The following is a 23706-nucleotide window of genomic DNA, read 5'->3' on the forward strand; positions in this document are numbered from 1 at the left end:
AGGAGCTGGGTTGGAGTTCCTCAGAGCACCTGGGCTGTGTTTTGTGTTTTAAACTTCACACACAGTATGTGAGACACAAGAGCCTATCTGGCCACACAGCAGCTGCACATGCAGTCAGTAGAGATCTCAAAAAGTGAAATTAATGAGTCATTACCACTTCTGCCTGTTGCTAAACATATCACAGTGCCTCCAAATGCATGGTCAAAATTAACTTACAGCTTTCAGCCACTGCCTCCTGCTCTGCTGATCACTTACAACTGCTCTGGCAGAGTTACATCATTGATGAATGGCTGCTCTGACAAGCACTGCATGTTATGATGCTAATTTTAAATTCCCCAAGGACAAACCTTCCCTTCTGAAGTTGTCGCTGCCAGTTTGTTGTGCAAGCCACTTCAAAGAGGAGAACTGCTGCATGTGCAGCTCAATGCTGCCTCCAGTGCATGCCCAGGGGTTGGCCAATGCCAGGAGGTTTCAGAAGGGAGGAGTAAATTTGTGTTTCCACCTCCTTGTTAAAACTACATCCATGACTTGCATGTTTTCAATTCTAAATTCTTTTCTCTATTCTGTTTTCACTCTGCATTTTGTCCAGGGTTCTTCAGTGCTGGCCTGTAAAGAAAACAGGATATAACGGGTGCTGGGGCTGGTTTTCCCTCAGCAGCTCATACTGCTGGCTTTGGAAATCCTTCAGCTCTCAGGGTAGAGATACAAAGCCATTCAATTTTTACAGCACTTGCCTTGATAGAGAAGAATGAAATACAAATAATTCTTTAACAGTGTAATCACTGCCTGGTTTTTGCTGTGTTTGGCTGAGGGGATCCGTATAGAACCCGAGCCTGTGCTGCAGCCCGTTCCTTCCCCGCGCTGGAGCTGAGCAGTCATTCCGCAGGCCAAGGCCCTGCTCCCTGCAGCGCACAGCAGTTCACGCCCTCATTTCCCGGCCGGCAAGTGCCGGCTGAGGAGACACTGTCACCACACGGAGGGGTGGTGTTCTGGCTGGAAGTAGAGAGCGCGGCCGCTTCCCTGCTCCCACCGGCTCCAGACGGCGCCTGGGCTCCATCTACCGAGAGCGTGGAGCCATGGAAAACGAATAAACCACGTCCAGGCAAAGCTGCCAGGCAGAGGAATGTCTGTTCCTGGCGCAGAGGAGTGCTTACACGGCAGGAAAAGCGATGTTATAAAACTACAGAAACCCCCAAATGCTTCTTCAGAACACTGGAGCTGGACACAATTGCTGAGACGGCATCAAACTGTTCAACAGCTGACTGCAGAATATCCTGTAATCCCCCCGAAATCCATCAACCTTAAGCCACACACCTGCAGAGGTTTAACAGAGCTGCTTGGGAAAAGTGGCTATTTAGTTATAAAAGGAAATTCCAGTAGAACACTCCCCTAGTCCCAGGACAGGCCCTGCCAGGTAGTTCCCACTTTTTTAACAAAGCACAGAGGTCTTTCACTGAAGGCAGAAGCAGCACAGAGTTACCTTTATTGCCTGTGTAACACCTGTAGGAAGGGACAAGTAGAACAGATACATTAATGTCTCTTAGAAATCTTTCAGAAGAAAACTTGGAAAGCTGATACACCTCTACAGCCTCATAAGCTAAGGTTTCTCGTTTACAAACTCTTTTAAAGCTGGTATTTTAAAATGGTATAGAAATGCTTCTTTACTGAGTTAACTTATTTCACAATAAAAATATAGTTTAGTTCTATTAAATTTTCTTCTGAAAATAAATGTTTCTATTTTTCTATGACAATAAATTACAACGTATCACAAATGTAGGCTTTAAGCAGAGTTACAAATAAGCAGGAATTAAGTATTCCAACTATAGTCTGATGGAATTCAAGGCCCTTAGTAAGAGATAAGCTGAAGGTGCATTTATAATCCAAACTCAATTTGACAAGGTAAATACATATAACTGAAGTAGATTTAATGGGATTTAGTGCTGCGGTACTTGTATATAGGATAAGTATTCATGAATTATCTGCTCCTCTTCCTCGAGTGTTAAATCCAAATAATCCTCTTCATGTTCAGGAATATCCTCTAGGATTTCATTGACTGCATCAGTCTCCATGTCTTCATCTGTTGGTGAACTAGAGGAACCTTCCAATAAAAAGCAGCAGCAGTGAATTCACCAATGAGGGAAGCTGGTGCTCTCCCTGTTTCACCAGCGTGGCTGTTCTGCCAGCCCCTTCCTGCACAACCCCCTCTTACAATTACTCTGCAAAGGACAGGGCACGATGGCCATTTTTCCTTTTTATTTAAATGTGGTGTAGGAAAGCCTTTAATTATACAGCGGGGATCACTACAGCTCTGACAAATAACGAGAGAAAAAATACATGGAAGGTTCTTCTTTTAAGTGGAAAGTTCTTATGGTTCTATCCTGTAAGGGACATGATGGAGGAGTATGGAGGCAGGTCAGCCACCTGCAGAGCACAGGTCTGGAATAAACTCCTTAGCCCTGTCCAGGACACCCTGAGTGTCACCTTTTCTTCTGGGCTGCACCTGCCTGCAGCTGGTACCTGTCTCCTCTGGTTCCTTTGTGGCTGTCACTGCAGGGAACAACAGCTGTCTTCCTGTAACTGTGTTCCCAATAAAAACAGCCTGAGGCATTACTGCAGCCCTGTGCCACGATTTCAGCAGAAATTGCTTAACTATTTCCTACAAAAGCCAGAACAGCCTTCCCTTCCCTTCCCACCCTGCTGGATGTAACACTCTCACCTGCAGACTCTGTGAGCAGGTCCTTGGAAGAAGTGGATTCCTCTGATGGACTGGACCCTTCTGAGGACAGCAGCAGTGAAGGGGGAAGAACTCCCCCATAATGAGCAAGGGTTTGGGAAGCCACGTGGATGTTCCCTTTAAAGACCTTTAAAGCTTGCTCAGCCGACTCACGGCTGAAACCCATGTACGTCAGCTGCAGGGGGGGAAAAAGGAATAGTACAGAAAATCTGGGGAAATCCAAGCTCATCTGACACCAGGGCCTGACAGGAATCTGACTCTGCAGCTGACAGTCATCCTCTCACACAGAGAAAAGTACTGCATGCCAGGAATTCCAGGACACTGACTCTGGTTTACTGGAACAGTTAACAACAGGGCAGTGACCTATTAAAGGCATGGGGATGTTGAGCAGGATCAAGAGGCTCTTGTCTAGTACCAGACCAATTCTTTTTTCTGTTTTCAAAAGGAAACTTCAAAGCACTCCAGCGTATCGGGGGGTGCATGTGTTTTTCCTAGGCAATACAGTTTTCTTGCCTGACATCAATTACACAGCCACTCTAACTACAGACAAGCTTGTCAGACAGCCTGTCATGAGAAATACACATTCCAGCTCTTTCCCTTGTGCACTGCAGAGTTTAGAGACTTGAATAAATTTCTCATTTGCTGTCTTTTTTGGGATAGAGCATTACAGGGCACACACTTTCCCTCTACACCCACATATGGCAGGTTGGTGCAATGGGCAGGAAGTACACACAAATTACATGTTAGCCCCAGTGACTTCAGCATGAAGAGTGAGTGCATGCCAGACCTTGGAGTGTGACAGCCTGAGTGACATGGGTCCAAGAATACTTGTACAGATTTACTTCAGGAAAATCTGCTGTCTTTGCAAGCACAACTCAGAAACAAGACATCCAACTCACAAGAAAGCAACTGGTCTGCTTACTTGCTCAATACTTTCTTGGGAAACCTGAAACTGGTCCATGGCCACAGAATCATCATCATCATCTTCCAAGAGTAACTCAGGATTGTCAAGAATAAACTGCAAGAAAACCGAGAGAGATCAGAATAGAGCAACAGAGCTACAACAGTCCTCAGCACAGTTGTGTATGCAGCCCAATGGTTGATATAAGAAAACCTCAGCCGACTTAAGTGACATCTGATTTTTTGCATCAGGAAGTGCAAGTTCACTCATTACAGCTCAGAAAAGGTAGCTATGAACTAAAAAATGTAGACAACAGAAAATAAGAATCTGCTAAACAATAAAAATTTTAAAAAAACCAACCAAATTTATTTTGTACGACACTATTTCTACTGAAAAATCCCTTACCTTAAAGGCTTGGTCTAGGTTTCCTCGTGTCTTTTGAAGAGCTATCTGAGCAGCTCTCTCTGAGTAGCCCATACTTTTCAGGGTATTGATGTCCTCCAGTCGCCGCCGCCTTTTAGCTCTCTCCTCCCTCCTGATCTGCGCCTTTTCCTGCAAGAGCACAGACACTGCAAACCTCACTGTGCATGAGAATGCTTTAACGCATAGCCTGTGCATTAAGGGTTTTTTTGCTTCAAGTTTGAATCTCTTGAGGAAAACGTGCTTTTTTTTTTTTGTAAATACAGACTGTGCTGCCAGACACTCGTTCCTAAATAAAGCTGCATTTCCATGAGCCAGCCCTGTCGCCACACTTCCGCTCTGCAGATCGGATCTGGTGCCATCACAGCTATTCCAGGCCCTGTGTGGTAAGTGACAAACCCATTTGGCAGATGGGCCCACAGACAAGACTTGCCAAGGACAGACAGTCAGAACCGGGCAGGGAGCCAGGGAGTTCTGTTCAGTCTTCCCTCAGCCAGTTGGCTTTTCTGTCCACACTTCACTGTCTGAAGTCTAGAAGTGCCTCCCCAGCTTACCAAACATCAATTCAGATCTGGACAGCACTATCTTCACTCACTCTAGCACAAAAACATATTTTCCCTCCTGCATCTTCCAAGTACAAACCCACAATAGGGGGCAGCCAAGCCTGGGAGTGACAGCTTGGTCCTGGTGGTTTATTCCCATATCACTGCTGAGTAGCAAACACTGATGCAAAGCCTTCCCATGTGCCTCTGTAGTACAACCACAGGCCTTTGGCACTCTTGTCCCATCTGTTTTCAGACAGAGCTTCCCCTGTTAGTGCATTAAGTTTTGGTTTCAAACTTGTGCCAACACGTCCAACTGTCAGCTATACCAACAGTGCCAGAGCAGGATAACCCAAGTCCTTAACTCAGCACCACACTGCCCTGGCCACACAACACACATCTCATGGACACCCCAACTCAGGTATCTGTGGTTTAATGCTTTCACTGCCCTTACCTCTCTCCTGTTGGTGATTAGATTGGCAGCATGCTCCACATTCCCGTGGCATGCTCGCAGGGCAAGGCGAGCTTCCTGCTCCGAGAAGCCCAGGAGCGACAGGCGATCCACTTTATCAGGATCTATGGACAGCTCTCCGTACAAAGAGGATGCCTGGATATGGGAAGAACAAAATGACACCACTTACACTGTTAAAATACAAACAAAAAATGCTTCCCTGTTTCTCTGAGAAAGCAAAGAACAGGTTCCAGATGGAACCCAAACTAAGGGGCTGGAGTGAAGGACTCCAGAGTTTTACCTAAAGGTGTCTTACCTTCTGAATGTACTCCGCAGCCTCCTTTTCTCTGCCACTGTGGTAGTGCCCAATCCCTTGAAGGAGGTAAAGCCGTAGAAATAAAACCTTCTCCCGACCATAGTTTCCCTAAGGAATTGTTTAAAGAAGGAGAGGGGACCATGTGGTAGAACACCAGCTCATTATCAACAGAACACTCTACACATTTAGAGAAGACACAGTCTGGGCTTTGTGACACTCAGTGTGCAGATAAAGCACCACACCTCATGATGTCTGTGCATGTAAACACAGGTTTGCCAGGACCTTTTTGCCAGGCCCAGTGTTTCCCCTGTGTATCATCAACCAGGAAACAGGTTGATGATACACAGGAAAACTTTAAGCTTCTAAAAGCCAGTCTTGCAATACTTGAACAGTAACTGAATACATGTAGGAAAAAAATCCCACCCTAATTAAGTCAAACCCAGCATACTTTGATGTCAATAAGCCTCTCATGGTTCTCTCCATAGCACCTCTGGAAGCATCTCTGTGCTGTGGACAGCTTTTTCTCTGCATCATCCAGGCAGTCCAGCTGCTCCAGACGGAAGTAGCACCACACTATATCCAGCTGCAGCACTGCATAATTATCAACTGTGTTCAGCAGCTCTGTACTACACTCACTGGAAAATAAAACAATTTTTTTTTTTTCAGGGAGAGGGTTGTTTATTTCCCCTCCACCACTTTTTAACATTCATAAAACAACATTATAAGTGTGCACACTCATGTTGGAGAAAGCACACTCTTCATATCTGAGGCAGGAAACTGATGCCAGGGAAAGAGGAATCAAACACTAATCCCCCATTCCACTCACTAACACACAGGACTGATGCCAAGGCTACATCTTAAAGCATTACAGTAACAAAATGAGCTGGGCGACTGTTTAATATGGCATCTCTAAAAGCACAATGGAATTAAACCCTGTGTAATCTTTGGGAGGACTGAGAAACTGCCTCAGTGCACATGAACATGCTGAGAACTGTGCCAGTCTCCCTGCACACCCACATAAGATGAGAAACAGACAGGGACAGTATTACTTTTGGGTTCTCAAAAGAACAATTTAGGACTCTGACAGCTGATAGGAAATGAATTTACTTGCAGAAGCCCTGGTGGAGTTTACTGACCTCAGCTATCTGCTCCACCTTTTACAAGAAATTATTACTTCACACGAGCAACTGCAAATGAATATCCGTAACTGTCTCTCAAGCTAATGCAATTTATAACCTGGTACATGAATATTGACAGTTTCTGTTTATGTTGTTATGAAAGTTTAACTTGCCCAGTGGCAGTATCTGTTTCAGCTGTTCTACACGAAGCCACCTGTCACTGCAAGTCAGAGCTTTATCTGCTGCTTCCCATCTGCAAGAGGGGGTGTGGAACAACCCCAGGCAAAACTGGCCCTGATTTATATGCAGAGGTAGAGGCTGTGCTGTTCCTTTATGGGCTGACAGTAAAGACAGACACAAGGACTCAAAATGTTCTTACCAGAAGTGTTTATCAGCATCCAACAAATATGGCAGTGCTATTTCATATTCTTTCTTCTTCATTAATGCTCTGCCCTTCTCATGGTAACCCATAGCCAGCACAAGTGCCTAGAAAAACAGATTGAGACTTTTGACTGCACCTCCCCAAATCAAAAAGCTAAAAGGAAATATCCAAGTAATCCATCAGAGTCCTTGTTCTTCCTAGAAAAACACCACTGTATCAGTTCTGTAAGACCAGTGCTATCTCACACTGCTTCACACTTTTCTCCCATCTGATAACATCAGATATTGTCCTGTTAAAAGCAACAGATGTTACTGGCACAGGAAATGCTGCACCAAGCTCACTTTAAGTATGCAACCCCAGAGAGATTTTCAATGTGATACAAAGCTCAGCATTTTTCTGGGTGCTGCACTTCCTAACAGCACCAAACTCGTTTTGCTTTGCTATCACAATTATCTTGCAAAACCTAAGAATTCACCTCCTGAAAAGCCTCAGAACTGAAAACTAAATTTTGAATGTGTCAGGAAAACACTCCTACAGTATAATAAATGAAAATGTAATAATAATTCTGGATAGAAACAACCTGCAATATTTCCTCTGATCCTTGATCAATACTGATGAAATCTCATTCACTTGAACACTGGATGCTTTAAATCTTCAGGTGAATTATTACATTCAGCACTTCATCAGAACAGCATGCAGACTCATCAAGTTTACAAATGGAAATAAGGCCTAAGAAACAAATTATTTTCATGCCTTTCTAGGACACCTAAAATTTATAATAGCACAAAGATCAACAAAATTAAAGCTTCTCTTAAACCCCAAAGTAAGATATGGACCACACAGGGGTCAGTGCCATATTAGACCTGCAATGAGATCATGAATCAGAGGTTGTCTCCAGATGACTGAAATATTCCCCACCATAGAGTTCTACTTCAATTGTATTTCAAAATTATTTGCATTAAACAAATATCTAGTGGGCCCAGGGTTACATCCCCAGAAAATCTGGCTGTATTCCAATGTCATATTTTAAATGTTTCACAGCTTTAAAGAGCAATCTTAGTGGCATTGTAAGATGCTTTCACCTACTTTTTTAGCTTGAGGAGGAATCTGAATTGACCTTCCAGTTTGATTAGCTATATCTAGGTATGGGACAGAGTCTGGATCCAAGTACCCCTCTGAAAGACATAAAAGAATTTAAAATTTAAACACCACCTTCAACAGAGCAACTCTGCTGCCATAAGGATATTTTAGTAATTTTGTTAAACAAAACAGCAAACAACAAAAAACCCCAGAATTACATATAAAGGCTGCATGTCTGTTTTTCTGGACATACCAACAGTGGCTCTGGGCGGGTAAACATGAGGAACTTCTAGAAAGGTCACTGTGGAAAAGGTCTTGTGCATGCAGAAATTTAGACACAATATCAAAAGTTTCATGAATTATAAAGAAGTATTTTTTTGCAGAAGACAAAACACCTACGTTTTACACAACATAGCATTCAAAATAATTTATCAACTAAAGCTAGAATATTTAAAAAATACAACTGAGCACAACTGATAGAGCTGGAAAAAAATACAGCTCAGTATTTTCCTTCCCCATATCTTTAATGCTTGTTATCAAACTACCAATTTTATTTTCACTTCCATTTGATTTACAATGAAAAGATTATTTTCTTTTAGACAAAAGACAGTTAAGGAGGAGTTTGTTGAGATTAAAAGCTTCTGCCCTGTGGTTTCTCTCACGTGAAACAAAAGGAAACCCTCACTGCACTTCTCACAGAACCTCCAGCCTGGGAGCCCATTACAGACTCTGCTCTTTACTCTTTACTACAGCATTGGCTGTAACTGACAGTGGAAAAAACAAAAAGAGGCCCAAACCAGGATTCAAAATTTGGGGTCTAAACCACCCAAAAAAAGCAAATACTTGTGTCATGTGTTCAAAATCTGATATTGTGGTAAGAAACCAGAAGTCACCAGCTTTGAAGCTTTGTTCGCGTGTTTCTGCATTTGGCAGGAATTCGTGACCTGCTCAGCTTCACAGCTCCTTGCTTGTGGATTTGTGAAACAATGGAATAGAGAAGTGATTTTAACTCACCACCAAGCACTGCAGCTCAAAAACACAACCTCATTTGGAAGAATTATTACTGTTAAATTAACTAGATCCCTTTAACTTAATCCACAGTTGCCAGGAATCAACATCCCAAGGGAATGAGAACACCACAGCCGTGTTGCAGATGACAGTGACAAATGAGCTGCTCTGCACAGTGAAACCATGGTTACACACAGCCATAGCTAAACTACAAAAAAAAAAAGTGTTTAATGACTTAAAACACATTATGCACTGTGCTTTTGTCTACAATAAATCTAAAGCTTCTCACAAGTCATCAGTCCCTTAATTGCCAAGTGCTAATTAAACAATTGATTCATATTATATCCTTCTCAAAAGTGCCAAAGTTTTTTGTAGCATTCTAGTTGTGTAAAAATGGTGGGAAAAAGTTTTAGCCAACTTAAAATCCAGTTTTCAGGTAGGTAGAAACCTAGAAAAGTGCGAACTGAAATTCAGCCATGGTATAGGCACTCTTCCATGTTGAAAGGCCTGTGAGAATGTAATTTTGGGTGCACAAGAACTGATGAACACCCACCTCCCCCCCCCCCAATCCAACAAGCCCACTTACCTCTCTCTGCTAGAATTTCCAAACCCTTCTTAGTTCTCTGCATCTTGTCATTTATTTCTTTTTCTTTCTTACACTGAAGCTCTTCCTCCTGAACTTTCCTTTTGGTTTCCTCATCACTCTGTTCCAGCTGAAGCACCATCACTTTGGCATTGTGTGTGACACCCTGGTCTTCAAGAGTTTTACCTGCAAAACAGAGTGGGATTAATACAATTCAACTCCTGAACTACTGCAATTGCAAGACTTGAGAACTCAGTCAAAGCCCCTAAAAATTTCTGACACATTTAACAAAATTTAGACTCAAGTCTTGCATCTTAAAAGTGCTTTTGAAGTGACTGGTATATTTGTTTCCTTGTTTTTTTTCAAACATTCAAAAAAATACCATTATTTCTATTTCAGTTTATTGATCTTCAGGCAAAAACTGCAATAAGAACATGTTCAGGATCATACACTACCAGAGTACAGGACAGAGAAACTGGGAACTGAATCCAAGGTCCTTCTGTCAGTTCTGTGGTTCTAATTCTGATATATTCCAGGGCCATCAGCAAAGAAAAAGCTCTATCATCACTTCCCACATGTCTGACAGGTTGAGCATGGGCAAAACATTACAAAAAGTCTTTGAAAATGCTCTTATACAATAAGGCTTTTTGAAGAAACTTAGAGTTTCTCTTAAATGTGCATTTTTAGTGTTTCAACACTAGAAAGGGGGATTTTCTACATTCATTACAGTATTCCTTTAATTGATCTAATTCTATTTAAGAATTTGGATTATAATAATTTAATACATTTCCCATAAAGCAGAAACCAACAAATATAACAGCTGTTTCTTTTTAATTTCTGAAATTATTAAGAGTTGCAAGGCAAATTTTCTTCTGAGAAGCAGAAAACAAGAAAATTATCATAAAAGTATCTTTAACTAGAGATACATACCCAGATCAAGCTGCTTCTTATTTATGATTATTTTGACAGCATTTTCTTGCAATGCATATTCCTGTGCTATCCTGTCAAATGAATAATTTCATCTATGAACATGAATTTTTAAGATAATACAATATTGTTGTTTCAATAGCAATAAAACCTATAAACTAGTGCTTATAAATGGCTTAAAATTTCTGCTGCAAAAGGCTGCTAGAAGTAAAATAACATCATCAGAGAGCTTTATGTGCTATATAAAGAAAACCTGGGATACAAAAAGGGAAAAAGTAAAACAGACAGAATAGAATCTGATTTTTTTAGGCTTAAAAACAGAAAAGAAAGAGAAAGTTATGTTCACTGTTCAGAGGATCTGCCTGGTTACAGACTTGGAACACTGGTACTTGCTGGGGATTTACAGAGAACTATCTTCTTCCTGTTTTCCATCTGTTTAACCACAGCTGTTCCCATGAAGAACTGCCCTACAGGGACACTGGACATCCTGTTCAGAGAATACATGCTAAGAAAAAGCTTAACTCAAACAAAAAGTGGGTCTGTTTGCATTTTTAAAAAGTGCTCTATTACAGGGTGGTGTCTCATGAGAGGTGCACAAAGGGTGATTGCACTTACTGGGATCTGAGCTCTTTGCCTGTGATGAACAGACTGGTCTCCAGTGGGATTTTCCTGCTCTGCAGTAATTATATTGGGTGGAGAAAAGAAAGAGGGAAAGAAAAGCATGATATCAAGATACTTTGGACATTTTCTTGATTAACTGTTCTGCAATAACATTTCTTTTCCAAATAACAATCATATTTAGAAGGTTATGGCTGGACATACATAGTAATAATTTCCAGTTCTGTACTTGCTATAGCGCTAAAAATAAGCATTATAACAGCAGGATATTCAGAATTAAATAAATCTAAATTCAGAACCAAACAATTTAAATTAATCTATTTATGCACCTCCAATCTTAACTGTGCTTTGCAATTATGCCACTCACCTGTGACTGGCTAAATTATGATTAATTCCTATTAGTGTCTCTGGTCCCAGATTAGATAAACTGGAATTTTAAATTAATTCATTCCCCTATTTGCCCAGCAGCATTATAAAGCAGAATTATGAAACTATTTGGTTGTTTTAACTGCATGGCAATCACTTAAAACTCTCTACCCTGTAGCCCAGGTAATTATTTTTCACTACAGGAGTATTTTATGCATGAAAATAGAAGCTGACTCCAAAAGGGCAAAACTTAATTCAGTTCTCTGTTGGAGAAGACTTTAGGAGCCTGCTCTAGAGGGCTGAGCTTTGGAATGGGCTGCCCAGGGAGGTGGTGGAATCTCCATCCCTGTAAGTGTTCAAGAAACATCTGGAAGAGGCACTGAGTGCCATGGTTCAGTTGACAAGGTGGTGGTTGGCAGGGATTGGACTCGATGATCTTGGAGGTCTTTTCCAACCTTAATGATTCTGTGACTCTGTAATACTATGAATCTATGAAGGGAAGAGGTGAGTGACATCACAACAGAAAATCCTGCTTCCCATTTCCAAGTTCAAGTGACATCAATATGCTGAATCAACTTCAGGTATTCTAGAGCTAAAAAAATACATCTGCTCTTTATTGCTAATACAAGCAGTTACATCAGAAGGAATCAAATTGAAATAGACACTTAAATCTAATTTACTTTTCTTAATTGAAAGGTTATTTGCCATTAAATCCTAAAGGGAAAAACTACTAATCTCTTCAATATTATATTTCTTTGCCATGATATTCCCATACACCTGGGAAACTAAAATACGTAATTTCCCCCTCTCCATTTTTTTCTGACACGGATCACTCATACGAAACACCTGAAAAAGCTGTAGTGAAAAAACCCTCAAATAAACCTACTCAAACCTCAAAGCAAAGCTATTTATGCAGACTTTTCTGCAGTGTTACTCACTTTTCTACGAGGCAGATATATATCAAGTCTTGCAATCCCAGTCACTTTAAAATTCTCATTTCCTGTCCCACGCTCAATTGCTTTACACCGTATTTCTTCCAGCATATTCTCTGTATCATTCTTATTGATATTCAGCTTGGATGAATATTTTTGTACAAGTTCCTGAAAAAATGATAAGAAAAACTGGGAAAATGCACCAGCAGTATGACATGGAAGATGTATGACATCAACTCAGAAAAAATATTTACCTTCATCTCTTCACCAGCTTCTTTTCTTTCATTTGTATATGGTGGTTTCCATAGCTGAATTTTGTCCTCTCTTAAGCAGCTTGTCAGTTTTGCTATCAAATACTTCTTTTGTGCCATTCTTTTAAATTAAAAGCACAGTTGGAAGGGAAAAGAGAGAAAAATAAACAATCCTTTAATACAGCTTTCCTCTAGTAAGATATTCTGCTTTTCAAGAAGTCTAAGTGACATTCTGGAATTCTGCAATAAATGATGAGTATTAAATTAATTCCATGCATTTTGGTGGGGAGGGGAAACTGAGGCCAAACTGTGAGAAAAAATGGGGGAAAAAATAATTGAAAAGAGGGTGAAATTTGGATCAGAGTAGGGATAACTTACAAGGCCTCTGCCATTTCAAGATAAATTAAACCTCTTCCTATCCCCTCATGTGAACTGGGATTGCAGTCAATACATCAAAATTGACAATTCAGTTGTTCTGCCCTGCTCTGGATCCACCAATTCTGATTCAGCTCAGACAAAGCAGGAAACTCTGAGTTAATCAACATAACCCTGGAAAAAAAAAACCAAACACCCCAAAAAGCAGGGAAAGCACAGAAAGCTGGGTGCAGAGATCTCAACAGAAAAAAAAAACCATACTCCAGGTGCATGAAAAAGCATGGGAGAGTTGTGGCTCTTGGACACTGGGAATCATATGGAAAATGTCATTTAAATTGGACAGAAAAACATTTAAAATGTTGGCAAACATGCACTAAGGTGGCCATGAAATTCACTTAATCAGTTTCATTTTTCTTGCAGAGTGGTTTCCATCTTTCACTCGTTTATTGGCACACAGCTCTCAGGAGAAAAGGGAAGAGTTCCCCCAGTTTCAAAAACTGCTCCTGACTCAGGAAAACACTATTTGAGGGGGGAAAAAAAGTAGGCAAATATTCAATATGTGGTAAGTTTACCAGTCAGCCTTACCTCAAGGCCAGTTTTATTGAGCTACAAAGAATTCTCTGCAAGCTGCACTGACAACAGTTTCCCCAAAACAGGAGTGAGAGGGATGAACTGGGCAAATGGATGGTTTAACAACCCTTCCAGCTGGATTGCTGCAGTTTGCACAGTGTCTGTCAAAACCAGCAGAGACAAACACACATTCTTTTTCCTGCTGGGATGCTGCTGCTATTATTTTAGAGCCAAGGCAAACAATGGCATTTACAAAGCTAAAAGTGACAAAACCACTCAATTTTCAAAACATTGCACTGTAGCTATTAATGCAGCTTTTCCCCTTTCCCAAAACACACCAGGGAATTCTTATTAACAGCTTGTAACCATTATTTCTCCACTTTTAAGTCATGCTGAAGGCCCATTTATAGCCACAATTCTGTTTAACATTTGCAAAAAAAGTTACTCATGGTTTTGGGTCACTCAGATAAAATTTAAAATTGCAATCTAGGCTTAAAACTAAGAATTGTAAATACAGGTGACATTTATAAACTGGTCATTCATCTGGTTATCAATACTGTAGCTCGATAAGTTCATGATTTCTAATTAATCTATCAAAACAGAAAGCATCACTGCAGTCTCCAATTAAACTTATTCCTACTAACACTCTATTTCAAAAATAAAACTTTTGCTTTCACACACATGAAACCTATGATTTTATATGTAACATTTCTAACACTTATAATAAATTCCATCACACCATCACTAAATTGCTTTAGAATCCATAGCAAAAACATTTGTGACTTACTCTTCCATCAGCTATGGAACGCCACAAGAGCCCCTGAGGCAATTTCACTTTCGGTATGAGTTTAAAGGGACTTTCTCAAAACTCACTGGAGTCAACAACGGGGGTATTTCCCCAGAAACGCTCTGAATGCAAGACTCAACTTTTATAAATAAAATGTCATCCTCTTAGGCCAGTTTTACGTGAAATAAAACAAGTGGAGAAGTAAGATGCGTGACCAGGTTCAAAAGGCAAATTGCTGACGGAAGGAACAGGGGGTTGTCAGAATGGGTGGATAATAAAGCAGGACACACCAGTTTTCCCTAAAAAGGAGGCAAGCACAGCTCTGACCCACTTCTCCGCGGCTGACCGAGGGGAAGCACCGAAACAGCGTCATGAGCAGACCCTCAGGGACGGCAGCCCCATCCCTGCGGGCCCGGGCATCCTCATCCCTCCCCAGGAGCACTTCCAGCGCCTCCCGTGCCGGGGCAGCGCCGCTACCGCCAGTCCCCCGCTGTCACCGCGGCGCCGCCAGCACGGCCCCGGCCCCGGGCACCCACCTGCGCCCCGCGGGCTCGGCACAGCCGCCGCCGGGGGAAGCTCGGGGGCCGACGCAGCTGCTCCCGGAGCTGCTTCCCGGCAGGGAGGGAGGCGAGGGCCGCGGTCCCTGAGGGAGAGGATCGGCAGCGGCTCCTACGGCAGCCCGGAAGGCCCAGGGAGACGGGCGTGACGTAGGTGAAGCCGCGCCCCGCCCGCCATGGCCGCCCTGCCCTCACTCGGAGGCGCTGGGGCGTGCCCGCTGCCGGGCGCGCCGTGTGGCGGAATTCCCGTGGGGCGGGTGTTATGTGGTGGTTGGTCGCTGCCTGCTTCTAAGCATAGTGAAAAAGAAAGGAATCACGGAATCACAGCGTCAGTTAGGCTGGAAGAGAGCTCTGAGGTCATCGAGTCTGCCACATGGCGGAGCGCCACCCTGTCAGGCAGACCCTAGCGCTGAGAGTCATGTCTCGTCTTTCCTTAAAATCTCCAGGGGCTGGGACTTCACCGCCTCCCTGGGCTGCCATTGCAGTGTCTAATCTTCCTTTCCATGAGGAAATTCCTGCAAATATCCAACCAAAGCTCCTCTGGCACAGCTCAAGGACAGCCCTGCCCTGTCACGCTGTCCCTGAGGAGATTTAGCCCATCGATGTGTAAGAGAGGCGCCAGCAGCATGGACCAGGCTCTCCTTGGTGGCACCCAGCAACAGGACAAGAGCCAGCGGGCAGAAACTGGTGCACAGGAAATTCCACCAGAACATGAGGAGAAACTCCTCCCGTGAGCAGTGACTGAGCAGTTTGCCCAGAGAGGTGGAGGAGTTTCCCTCGCTGGCAACATTCCAGAACCATCTGGACACAGTCGTGTCCCACCTGCTCTAGGATGGCCCTGCTGGAGCAGGGAGGTTGGACCAGGGGACCGCTGTGGCCCCTTCCAACCTGGCCCATTCTGTGAGACATAACCCATGAAATAGCAACTAACAAGTTCTAAGTGACATTGCAAGTTCTAAGTGACTTCCAGATGTTAGAAAAATAAATAAATTATTGGTAGAATTGCCATGTTAAGGTTTAGGGCTTGACATGTTTCAATGATCTCAGACCTTGGGGAAGGTTAACAGAGCTGGGGAAGAAGGAACTACTACTGATAGTGGACACAAAGAATGCAGAATTTACAAGCCACAAGGACATTTGGCGGAACTTCCAAGATAAGGAAGAAACAAATAAAACCAGAATCACCTTTTACCCAGCTCCAGCTGGGTAAAAGGTGATTCTAGCAGGGAAACATCACAACAACTGACCCAGGAAACCCACAGACTCAAAAGATGAGAAAGTGCTTATTAGCATAAGTGAGAGAATCATTAACCAGTACAAGATACAAGATAGAATACTAATTAAGAAAAAAACTATCCAACTTGTTGCAGATCAATAATAATGGCTTTGTTTGCTAAAATGTATAAATAGTAAAAAAAAATAGTAATAGTAAAAAAGTAAATAGTAAAAGGTTTTTATAGTTGGGTGTGCTTGATTTATGGAAGACCACCAGCACCCAGACTTGTACAGCTCTAAAATAAATAATGTCTCTCTCAAGTAATTATTGGCTTGTTCCACACTGGTTAATGTGACAACAGCAGGACCTCCTGGCTCCAGAGCATGTGGTGGCTCATCCCTGGGATATGATGGGGGTCCCCAAGGCTGCCTGAGGGACTGTCCCTCCAGGGAAGGCTGGGTCTGGGTTGGATGTGAGTGTTCTGCAGCCACCCCTCATCTGCCACCTCTGTGTGTGTGAGGCAGAGATGTGCGGGTTGGGGCTTTTTTTTTTGGTATTTTTTGAAGGCAGCAGTGTTTCCAGCTTTGGAAATGGGAACCTCAGAGGGATCATGGGCTTGTGAACAAGACACTGAACTAGAATTTCAGGATTCCATGTTCCCCCATGTGCATAAATCAGTCAGGCTGGCCTACTGATAAACTCAGAGAAAATTTGCTTTATGATAGTCTTGAGTTCAGTGCTTCAAACTTGACTACATCTGTGGTAGCAGTGGTGAATGCTCCTGCCCATGATGGCCAAACATGAAGAAGTTAACAGGAAAGGATTTGCAGATCAGGTGCCCTTCAGAAGTGGGACTTTTAGTATTTGAAGTTTTAGGCTCTTTTCTTATTTTTCTCTTTCATTTTCACTACAGCTGCTTTAGGAAAAAAACTGTAATTTTCTCATTAGACAATTGTGTGTGTGTAATATTCCAGTCTCTTGAAATGTTAGTATAGCAACTTTTCTCATAACTGAAACTACCACACTAACAAGTGAAAACTTACTGAAAATGCTCTTTCATAATGCCCTTGGAAATTAAATTGAAAGATTCTCCAAAGGCAAAATGCCTTTTCTAAATTAGTTCCAGTCAGTACAAAGCACAGTAATATCCTAGAGAAGCCTGAGGAAAGGACAAAGTGTTTGTATGAAAGAGTTTACAAAGGAGTTAGTTACTTAGTCCATGCATAAACCTGCACTGACTTTAAAACCAAGGTTTTCAAGGTCCATGTTTAATTAAGATAACTAAATAATTCACAGGACAATGAAGTTTTTGAAGTATTTCCTTCCAGTTAATTTCTTGTTTCATGTGGACTAATTGTTATCTAGTATTTTTCCCTGTTATATTTAGTAGGTATATCTATGCTTTATCTTATTTTTTTTCTCTTCCTAATCTTTCTTTAAATACTTTAACTACTCTGAAGAAAAAAACCCAGTTACTATGATGTCCCATGGCTACCCATTATGAAATAGGGAGACATTTCCCATCTCCAATTTTTGTGAAGACTGCATTTGAAAAAGATGCATGTCTGAACACTTACAGCCAGAAGTGGGTGATACAAAGATCCTGTTTGTGTCATTGAAGAGTACCTGCAAGAAAGGGTCTCCTCCCTCTAAAGATCTTGCAGAAGGGGAGACCTCATTAGTTTTCTAATGAAGCACTGATGATAGATGGGAACCAAAAATATATTATGGTAAAATTTATGTATCAGAGAGGAATTGTATTTGCTAAGTCTCATTACAACAATAGAAATGAGCAGAGGTTTTATTAATTGATTTTAAAAATACATCAGAAATTATTTTGAGTATCATGAAAGTGAATGATGAAATCATATGTTGAAAATTATAAAGGTATTAAAGATTATATGGTCACAATCTTCCGTGGCTAATAATAGTAGTAAACCCTCAGCAGGTTGATCTGTGTAACTGTATTTTGCTATTTTAACTTTTACTCAAGTTTTTGTCTAAGTTTTAGGTATTACTGAATGTCCTCACTGTGAGACATACAACCCAAGCCTCCTTGCAGCTTCAGAAATTCTGGGCCCTTTCCTGTTTGGGAAAGGGTAAAAGTTCAGTTTGTTGCAGGCTGGTCCGCATTTTGTAGCAGAAATCTGCTGATGTGCCCAAAGTGCTGCAGTGGGTGATTCCAGAGGAGGCTTTTGGCAGGAGCTTGAAATGTTGCAGCCGTTCTCTTTGCTGAGACTGTTCAACACGCTGGAGCTTCCCAGCTGCCTGAGCTCAGACAGTTCACTTGTTCCTGCTGGTTCCTTGGTCTGCAGTATGCCATTTCCCTTTGAAATCAGTCTCTGGTTGTCAAAACTCCATGGAGTGCTGTTGCAGTGGGAGAGATCCCAGGAATCTCCTTGTCCCAGGGCCTGCCCCAGACGGTGCCTTCCCAGGTGGACGCGCCATAGCAAATCCTCTTCTGAGTCGCCACCGTTGGTTGTCTCCAGTGGGACCTTTCTGACAGGGACGTCTCCTCTACATGACTTTGATCTTTTAACTTTCTTGTTAATTAGAACAGGGTTGATCATTGATTCTGGCAGAGCAGATTCATGTCCACCTGCAGGAGAAATGCATTTGTGCACGTTACTATGGTGGCAAAAATCAAGGGTACGATTTCAGCAGCATTAACTCATCTGAAAAGCTTTAACATGAGTTTAAACTGTGCTCTTTCTCTCAGTGGCTGAGAGTAGTGCAAGTTCTTTTGATGCCAGGTTAAGGAGTAGAACTACTTCACGCTTGCTTTTGCAGTTCTGAGGGCATAAATGGTATCCTAGTTTTAGGCAAATGAAAATGGGAATTTTTCAAGACAATATTGATCTAACTGGTACTCTAAGACTCATTAACAGCACAGATTGAGAATTGACTTTCAGTAATTAATTGCTTGTAAGCGAAACTTCTTAAGGTGAGTAGGGACTTGCTCAGTGTGTTGGCAAGTGCTGTAATTTGAAAGACAAAAATGTTCTGTTTGATACTGTTTGAAGTTTGTATTCACAGCTTAATAATATTGAGACTATTTCCAGATGAAACATGTTGGGAATGTCTTCTTTTTCTTAATGAGGGATCATTAACACTATCGGCTTGTATTTTAATATTTTACTGCAATTTTACTATTCCAGTTGGTATAAATTGTGTAAATAGCTTATCACACTAGTGTTGCCTGAATGATAACTTAGAGGAATCTGCTTCCCCTGTGAATGGTATAGAGTAACAGCTGTAAAAGCTGGAGAGATTCTGGTCTCCTTTTTTTTATTCATCTACCCCTATATCTTAATTTCTAAAGCACTATGAAAGTTACTGTTAAAAATGTTTAAGATATTAGTGACAGAAATGCTTATGCTACTTTAATTACATGTAGCAGTCATCAAATTGCTGGACATGACAGGTTTTCTATGTCTTGAAAATGAACAGAAACTGATCTATTACACTAAAGATAATTCACTGACACTACTTCAATGTACTTCAGATGGTATAAATACAGTTTAAAGTAGGGGTTGTACAGAATGCTGTCGTTATTCACAGGGTTGACTTATAGTGATTGTCTGTTGCAGTATAAGTTCTGAAATGCATTAAAGGGAAAAAGTAGACATAGAAGAGTGCTGATTATATTTTGAGTGTCTCTGAACCACTTTTTAAAAAGTATTGTAACCCTGAATTTGAAATGAAACTACTTTGAGTAGGATACTGCCTCCACAAAAATCCAACAGCACAACGTCTGCTTTACAGCTGCCTTTTGTGTGATCTTTACAAATAAGTATTAGGAGATGTCAGACCCAGCTGATTTATTGGCAGTAAATGAACCTGTACAACAGGGATTTTGCTAAGCAAGGGCTTTCGCTGCTGCCTTTCTCTCCCACTGCCAGAACAACAACCCCAGCATAATATCACAGAATTTTTTCTGCTCCTTGGCCATGAAGGGTTGATCTGATAAGAGCTGTTTTGCAGCATGGCTGGGAGGGAGAACTGTGTCAGACCACACTGGCTCTAATGCCACGTTACTGGGAGAAAGGAGACTGAGGCACGTGCAGAGCTTTGAGATACAGGTGTGCTTGTGCATCCCTCTGTAGAGTGAGGTGTGTCAACAGAATTTCTTAAGGTGACACCACTCAGAGACATAATGCACAGTTCTCTGCCATGCAACAGTGAGAATCAAAGTTATGACTGGACCTCATCCAGTAAATAAAGCTGAATGCCTGTTTTTTATCCAAGAAATGAAGCTGAGCTTGGCTGGCTACAAAAAGGTCCATGTGCAAATCAGAGCCCTGTGTGTTCTGTGGAACAGCACAGTGTAGCACCAAGCTGTGAAAACCAAGGCTTGTTCTCTGTATGTGAGAGAAAAACCAAGAGAGGATGGAACTGAGAGACTGAGGTGAAGCACCTTTGCATGATTTTGTGATATTAGCTTTGCTCTTGGCTGGACTGACATTGAAAGGCAACATCAGAACATCTAGAACTTTATGAACTGGTCATCAGAATAATTATGATCTATCTTGAGCTGATCAGAAAGTTCAGAGTGACAAATCTAGTCCAATTTTAATAGTGTGCACTGGCTTTGAGTTCAAGGTTGATTTGATTCCTTGCTTGGCTACAGGTGCAGCACACAAAATTGAGCAATGACCTTGGATAGAAATGCGATAGTCCTGAACCACTGGGTGTTGAATTAACACACCTCCAGCACTGTCCAAACTTCTCAAGAAAGCTGCAATTATACAGATCTTTCTTTCTGTTTTTCTGTCTTTTTTTCCTCCATGTAAATTGTATATTATAGCCTTGTTGCACAGTTGTTTACCATCTGGCCATATGCTGTCATCATTAATAGATTCTTTTAAGGTTCCGGAGTGGCAAAAGTTAATCTTATCTCAAGTTAGCTTGGGAAATACTTGGAAGAGATTTCTGCAGTCAGAGCCCCAGTATTTGTTCTGTTGTGACTGCATGTGCTGAATACTCCCACTTAATTCCTAAAGTAAATACTGTTTTTCAGCTTCTCAGCCAATAAATAATGAATGCACTGCTGTATTATCCCCTAACTGGTGCCTTTCAAATCTTTTCATGGTCTTTGTTCTCAAATAATCAGGAGTGAGCAGAAGCATGAATGTGGCTGTGTGTATTGGGGAAGAAATAGAACCAAGTTGTTTTCAGGTGACTTCTTGGTTACTAACCCCTCTGTCCAAAAAAATAGAGAAGTTAGAGGGTCCTAAGTTCCGTTTAAAGGTCCACAATTTCATGACTTCTGCAGACAGGAAGTGACATACAAAGCTTAAAGTCCTCCAGAAAACTTGGAATTTTCATTCCAACTGTGGTGCAGCAAACCCACAGTGCTCAAAATCCCTGTGGTTCCATGGAAGGACAGCAGCTCTGCCAGGCAGGAGCAAAGCAGGGTTTTACTGGTAAGAACAAAGACCTTTGGCAGGGACTTTTAAGACCACAAGAGACTGAAGGTGATCTCCTTCCATGAGGGTTTGTGTGTCTGGCCTTAGAGGTTTGTGTGTGTGTGTGGGGTTTGTGGTGGTGCTGTTGTTGTCACCCCTTTCCCAGCACAGCCATAATTTTACGCTCTAGGTAGGGAAGCAATTTCCTATCAGTACAAATCACTGATCCATACATGGACTGCGTTTTGGAACTATCTGGAATTTCAGGATGGTGTAGGGCAGTCCTGATATGGCAATGTTCATTTCTGCTCCACATTTTCCTGAAAACTGATGCATGTAACAGGTGCAAAGTGCTCAACCATGTAATAGGTTTTACCCAACTTCCACAGGAATGTGTAAGATAAACTTTTAGGACCTTGAGAACTCAGTATAACAAAAAATGCCCAATTCTGACTGCTTCTAACAGTGACGTGAATTCTTTCCATACAGGTTGTTTGAAGATAGAAGTTAAGTGCAGCAGGTTATGTGGCTTTGTAAATGTTTTGGGGAACGTGCATGTGTATGAAAATATTTGTATGGGGATTTTTAGCCCTACTACATTTTAAACTCCCCAGAAACTGTGCAGTTTTACTTTCTTCCATATTTTAATAATCAAATGGCCTTGCAAAAAATATGCTCTAATTACATTCATTATACCTAAAAATTCATTTTAATTAATCTGAATAAAGCCTGCTTCCCTTCTTTAACTAACATATTTTTGCTATAACTGATTAGATGGGCTGTTTTGTCTTCAAGTTAGTTGCTTTTTGATACCTGATAAAATAAGCTTGTATATATATGTATTTTTCTTCCTCACAGAGATTTTAATTCTTTTAACATGAGAATTTCAAAACATTTGGATGGAAGAAGAAGCAAATTTGGATATTGAAGAAGCAAATCTGTTATATAGTTCATAATTATGTGGTTTTTTTCTGATTGTTTTGATCATGAAGTCTTACACAGCCAAATGCTAGAACTGTTGAAAAATGTAGAGGAAAATGTAAAGAATGAAATAATCTAAGTCCTACACTTGTTGAGCTAAATACTAATATGAGAGGTGAATGAAGCATGGGGTTTATATTAAAATTAAATTCAGAAGACAGCTTCATTAATTGTCTTAGTAGTCTCAATATCACTTTAACTTGGAAAGCTAATGTATCAGGGTAGTATTATCAACAGTAGTCAAACTAAAAACTTTAAAATATTGCAAGTTTCTTATATAAAATCTGTTTGACATGGCAGGTAGATGAGTGACACATATTCTTACTTGTTTTTCTATTTATGCACCTTCCAAGCAATATGCACTGAAAAAGCAATATGTACTTTCAAAACAGGACCTTTTGTTCAAAGCTTGTATCTTAGTTACCCACTATGACTTTTAATTAAAGTCATATTTTAACAAAACCCCAACTTGTGCTTGTTACTTGATATTTGCCATTGCTTCCTGTAGTCTTTCTTTACACAGATAAAGAAGGGAAAAAGAGAAAGATGACCCAGAATTGCTGGTTCTGATGGAAATATTCAAGACAGCGGAAATATTACAGAATACATTGCACAAATACACTTATCATAGACATGAAGAACATGGTTACTGTAAGGTTACTATTTATGTTTAGAACTTTATTTTACTGATATATAACCTGTAAAACCTTACCTCAAATATGTTCATCTGTTTCAAATACATAATAATATTTCACTGACATGAAGCTTATTGATATAAATATAAAAGCACCTTTCAGCAAAACAAATAAAACCCCAAAATGACAGAAAAGGAATTTACTTCTACATCTCTTGAAGCTGAACACAAAAAGAACAAACTAGGTGTTATTAAAGATTTCAAGAAATAATCTTTACATTACATATACATTTTTTTTTCTACAAATAGAAGCGTACCTGTTTTATATACAATAATGTGTGGTTGCAGTTTTTGCTTCTGTTTTATATGGTCATACTGCTCTTCAAGTATGCTTACATCCATCCTGGTGAGCTTCTTATCACCATCTGAAACCTGTGGCTCTGAGTTATGAGTCACTGAAAAAATACCAGTCACGTATTTGTAAGCCTTCACCATCTGTTCCAACAAGGAAGAAAAAGCCAAGCAGAAGCAGGACATTTCCTTCATTGT

At 41.1% G+C, this 23706-nt stretch overlaps 2 protein-coding genes across 2 annotated transcripts; both read right to left on the reverse strand.

Annotated features, from left to right (window-relative positions):
• Nucleotides 1-1454: 1454 nt before the first annotated feature.
• On the reverse strand, nt 1455-15031 carry NUB1 (negative regulator of ubiquitin like proteins 1). Its single transcript, XM_084207957.1, has 15 exons — nt 14898-15031; nt 12633-12750; nt 12385-12546; nt 11078-11136; nt 10466-10536; nt 9539-9721; nt 7951-8039; nt 6862-6968; nt 5813-5999; nt 5365-5472; nt 5052-5204; nt 4041-4187; nt 3657-3752; nt 2717-2909; nt 1455-2098 (listed from the first exon to the last, which is right to left on the reverse strand). The coding sequence occupies exons 2-15, from the start codon at nt 12747-12749 to the stop codon at nt 1935-1937; spliced, it is 1836 nt and encodes a 611-aa protein (XP_084064083.1). The 5' UTR covers nt 12750; nt 14898-15031; the 3' UTR covers nt 1455-1934.
• A 3130-nt stretch (nt 15032-18161) lies between these two features.
• LOC311155913 (uncharacterized protein C9orf152) lies at nt 18162-23706 on the reverse strand (the record flags this gene model as incomplete). The annotated part of the gene is made up of 2 exons (XM_084209396.1): nt 23475-23706; nt 18162-18733 (listed from the first exon to the last, which is right to left on the reverse strand). Exons 1-2 carry the CDS (start codon nt 23701-23703, stop codon nt 18162-18164), a joined length of 801 nt encoding a protein of 266 aa, XP_084065522.1. The 5' UTR covers nt 23704-23706.

Source organism: Fringilla coelebs, assembly GCF_963513975.1.
Source record: "Fringilla coelebs genome assembly, chromosome: 1".
NCBI lineage: Eukaryota > Metazoa > Chordata > Aves > Passeriformes > Fringillidae > Fringilla > Fringilla coelebs.

Excerpts from the sequence above, each read along its gene's own strand:
- NUB1 (XM_084207957.1), bottom strand. The coding sequence starts at position 12,749 with ATGGCACAAAAGAAGTATTTGATAGCAAAACTGACAAGCTGCTTAAGA. Across the intron at positions 5,473-5,812 it reads AGAGGCTTATTGACATCAAA|GGAAACTATGGTCGGGAGAA; the intron begins GTATGCTGGGTT and ends ACAATTCCTTAG. Across the intron at positions 3,753-4,040 it reads ACCTAGACCAAGCCTTTAAG|TTTATTCTTGACAATCCTGA; the intron begins GTAAGGGATTTT and ends GTTTTCTTGCAG.